At 40.5% G+C, this 4880-nt stretch overlaps 1 protein-coding gene across 1 annotated transcript; it reads right to left on the reverse strand.

The window, feature by feature from the left end:
- Positions 1 to 610: 610 nt before the first annotated feature.
- LOC137357476 (probable G-protein coupled receptor 139) lies at positions 611 to 3849 on the reverse strand. The gene is made up of 2 exons (XM_068023821.1): positions 3753 to 3849; positions 611 to 1506 (listed from the first exon to the last, which is right to left on the reverse strand). The coding sequence occupies exons 1-2, from the start codon at positions 3847 to 3849 to the stop codon at positions 611 to 613; spliced, it is 993 nt and encodes a 330-aa protein (XP_067879922.1).
- Between the last annotated feature and the right edge of the window lie 1031 nt (positions 3850 to 4880).

The following is a 4880-nucleotide window of genomic DNA, read 5'->3' on the forward strand; positions in this document are numbered from 1 at the left end:
CCGGACAGTGAGGGGTATTCATGTCAGAAACATAGCAGTAACATTCTCTTCTGAGCTGACCCGGATTTCCATGCGCCCTCGAACAATTTTTTGAACGATGAAGATAATTATCAACGCGCAAAGCACCGTTTTTAGCTCAGCTCACAATCTACTTTACTCATGAGCAAGTAAAAGATACAGAAGACTGAGTATGATGTAATATGTTTTGTGCAATCATTTCAACATCTGCCTGAAAAGCAGTGAACACACTTAGAAAGCAAATGGAGGCGGGATGGGGAAAGGGGTGGGAGCGACGGGTGGCGTTTGTGGATGGGGCCTAGTGCTGGTGCTGTAATGCAGAAATATTGGATTTAAAAAAATCTGTTGATCTCATTAACGGTGCAGAGATCAACAACGTTCTTTCTTTCCTGCTGCCTTGACTTTTTTCCCTGATCTTATCATGTCTTTCACGACGTTTTATTCCTGATCTGTGACAATAACTTACCTGTATGATTGGACCAATTTGTGAGATTTTTCAGAAAACAAAAAGCAAAGAATTAAAGATTCCGGTGGTGAATTCTACAGGATGCAACAAACACAGAAATAAAACGTTTTCAAATGTGAGATCTTTTCATCGGATTAATTTGACCATCAATGTGAGAGGATATTTCACTCCATTCCACAACTCCTGTCTGAATTTGCTTTGGGTCACTGCATAATTAAACGTGTTCGTGCAGCAACTCAACAGCTGGAGCATGAAGCCTATTTCCTGAACAAATGTGGGCAGAAGAACAGAATACCACAAGTAATCCAATCGTCTCAAGATAGAACACACCATAAACACCACCCATAACAGGATGAAATTCGTTGATACGACAAATAGTAAAAGCATGGATTTTCTTCGGTTTGCCATCTCTGGGTCACTGGGACTCTCTCCACTGCTCCGACCTCGGAGCCGCCTGCGGGCTCTATTGGCCACTATAATGTTTCTGACCGTCAGTGCATTAAATAGTAGAATCAAAATAAATGGAACAAAAGGTGTTAAAATGTAATGCATGAATTCAACGAAGGTCCAGGCCAGCGAACGTGTTTTTCCGATTATCACACGGCAAAACCAAGGACTGTTAGAAAGCGAATAGAAATGTGTATACAGAAAATACCAGAAAATGTTCTTCAAACAGCTCAGCACAGTCACTGTTCCGAGAACCACAGCAGCTGTCTTTTCGGTGCAATATTTTGTTTTCAGCTTCTGACAACAAATGGCTACAAATCGATCAAAGGAGAAAGTGACGGTAAACCAGACAGAACAGTCTGTGGCGGCATAAAGCAGGACGGCGTGGATATTGCAAACTCTAATGTACAACATAAAGGCAGCTTGTTCTCGATAAGCAATAGGAATCTGCCTTAGGATCAGATCGAAGATAATAACCAACAGGTCCGCCGCTGCCATGGCAACCAGACAGCTGGTGACACATTTGGAGAGACCGCATTTTCCCCGAGACAGGATCACAATCGTCACCACATTAACTGCAAGTAAGAGGAGAATAGGAAAGGTTGATGTGTTTCCCGTGAAATAACAGAGTAGGATGTGAATTATGTATATTAACATTCTTCACAATAATGTGAAATTCACCAAGCAATGTGCAGCTTGGCTTTACATCCAGTGATGGAATCTAAATACTTACCTATGCCAGAACATTCTGTACATAGATTTTGTAATCAGAGTTATCGGTAATGAATCGGCAAATAAATGATACAACGGGAACAAATGAAACATGGTTAAAACCGGCAGTGAATTTAGATTAAATAAAATAAGGAAACAATCAGGAAATGGGAGCTACACTTAAATTGGAAAACAAGAAGGGGAATAAATCATTCAGCCACTTGGATCTGTTGCACCAATCAATTAGATCCCGACTGATCTGCATCTGAACTCCATCAACATGCCTCGGTTCCTCCATAGACTTTCCTGTGCAAAAACTACGAAACTCAGTTTTGAAACTTTCAATTCACCACGTCTCAATGGGGGGAAAATTTCCAGATTACCACTACTGTTTTTGTGAAGAAGTGATTTTTGCCATCACTCTCAAATGTCTAGCTGTAACTTAGCTTAATAGCCATGGATAGGGAGGTGATGAGAAAAACAAGGCCTGGGGGTGAGGGAAAATTGAAAATCGATGGTGTTCACTGAATCGGTTCATTACTGAACAGTACTCACTGTCGGTTCTCAGACAATTTTTTAGGGCATTTAGCAATCTCTACAAAGGCACAAATGAAATCTTCGCATCTGCAGCCCCACAGTGGTGCAGTGGTTAGCACTGCAGCCTCACAGCTCCAGCGACCCGGGTTCAATTCTGCGTACTGCCTGTGTGGAGTTTGCATGTTCTCCCAGTATCTGCATGGGTTTTCCCCGGGTGCTCCGGTTTCCTGCCAAAAGACTTGCAGGCTGGTAGGTAAATTGGCCATTATAAATTACCCCCAGTATAGGTAGGTGGTAGGGAAATGTAGGGTGAGGTGGGACTGTGGTCGGAATGTAGGATATAGTTTACATGGGTGGTTGATAGTTGGCACAGACTCGGTGGGCCGAAGGGCCTGTTTCAGTGCTGTATCTCTAAACTAAGCAATGTGATTGTTCCATTTTACTTGCTCCTGTTCCATAATATTAAGTATTGAAAATTCCTGTTTGTTTTGCACTTTAAAAGCGAGGACCAGGCTGATTCTCTGTTCCTGGAATCCCTATGGTCGATCAATGGATGAGCCAAGTTACAGGCATGCCTCGCTCCCTGGTCATTAGATACTCAGCATCACATGTACATTGATCTTTAGAAATAAAATAATTAAGTGAGCTGAATAATAATAAACAGTAAGGCAAACATTGAATTCTCATGGAAATATCCAGAGACAACTAAACGAATGATGGTAAGGAATTCATCGAAAGCAAGATATCTGAACCAGGTTGAATCATCGATAGTTTTTCCATTAACCTGTTAGCACTGATTTGATCAACGAAATTATTAACTACAAGCTGCTGAATTTGAAACAGGGTGAAGCATTAGAACAATTTTCTCGTCTGACATTTGGCTTCAGTATCTACATACACAGGCGCACTTTTAGTTAAGATCGTGAGCTACAAACATGGCTGTAGCATGAAAGAACATTGGGATATTAATCAGATTGCCTGAAACAAATCTAATATAGACAACTAAGGCGACAATAATCAGAGAGCAGATATCAGTGAATGACAGTTCACAGCCATGGAACACATGTCATCATCAAATATGCATGATGAGAAAGCTGGAAAGAATGATAAGAGGACAAAGCGATAGATGGAAAGAAAGAAGAAAGAACGAACGGTAGTAAGGAAGGAGATAATGAAGGAACCGTTATAAGGGAGGATGGAAGATAGGAAGGAAGGAAGGAAAGAAAGACCAAAAGGAAGTAAGAAGGAAAGAATGAAAAAAGAAAGAAATAAAGAAAGAAGGAAAGAAGGAAAGAACGAAAGAAAGAAAGAACAAATGAAAGAAAGAAAGAAAGAAAGAAAGGAAGGAAGGAGGAACTCACCTCTATAGATACTTACTGCAAACACCAGTCATCCAAAAGCAATTTACAGCCTGCAAAGTAGCTTTCACATTTATCTACAGGTGTAATTTTGACGTGTAGTCATTTTTATAACATATGCAAAGGAGTACAATATAGAGCTGGATGTGTACACTAAGATACCACACACCATTAATCTCCAGTTACTGATGTACCAGACCCAGGTAGTAACTTACCCGGGACACCAATCGTAGCCAAAATGGGGTAATAAATCTTTTCTATGTCATAAAGTGCCCACAGAATCTTGAGCCTTATCAGAAAAGGAAGAGACATTATTGTCCCTTTAGGTATGAATCAGTGATTGTTGTTGATGCTGTAAGAAATTCTCCGACTGGCACATTGAGAAGATCTCCATTCTTTATAGGAGAAAAAAAAATCCATTAGGTCAGATAATTGGGTCCCATGCGGCCTGGGCTTACTTACAGTCACTGAACAAACAGATGAAGTCAACAACTTGCATTTCATGATTTTTAACAATAACAGTGGAATTTACAATGAGATATTTCCCTGACGACCAGGGTTAAAGCCACACCTTTATACACTCGCACAAGTCCCACAGACGTCTTTTCTTAACAAAACTATAAGAAGACCACGGGTTCGCCCATTGTCATCAAACATAAGCTCGAATAAATGCACTACTATTAGAGAGAAGCAGCTAATAAAGATCTTAAACCAAAAGGACCACAAATGAATTTTGAGACCTGAAAGAAGAGTATTAATTCCAGTTTCCATCAGACACTCAGCGTCGACAGTACAATTTCCAAAGATGCTTCCTGGCCTGCTGATTGGTTCCAGGAATTTTTGCTTTTATTTCACATTTCCAGCTTCCACGGTATTGCTTTTGTTTGAAGAATTTAAAATACAATTTGGTCATTATTCCAGGCTGCATATTTAATAAAATGATTTTTCATTCAAGCATCGACTCTAGTTGATGATACTGGTCAGAATATGTATTTATCTCAACAAGGACCATAACATTTAGTAAATTACTAACTGGTGATATTGTCTCAGAAGAGATTCCGAATCTGCCACTCACTCCATCATCTCACTGATTGAGTCGTGTTTTACCCTCTTATTATCTTAAACGAGCAACAGGAGACTGCTCCATTCCTTTTGTGCATTCCTTCTTATTCTTTCATTGGTTGTGAGCGTCGTTGTCAAGGCCAGCATTTGTTGCCAGTCCCTAATTGCCATTGAGAAGGTGGTGGTGAGCCATCTTCTCGAACCGCTGCAGTCCTTCTGGTGCAGGTACATCACAGTGCTGTAAGGGAGTGAGTTCCAAGATTTTGACACAGCGACAGTGA

Source organism: Heterodontus francisci, chromosome 48, assembly GCF_036365525.1.
Source record: "Heterodontus francisci isolate sHetFra1 chromosome 48, sHetFra1.hap1, whole genome shotgun sequence".
Lineage (NCBI taxonomy): Eukaryota > Metazoa > Chordata > Chondrichthyes > Heterodontiformes > Heterodontidae > Heterodontus > Heterodontus francisci.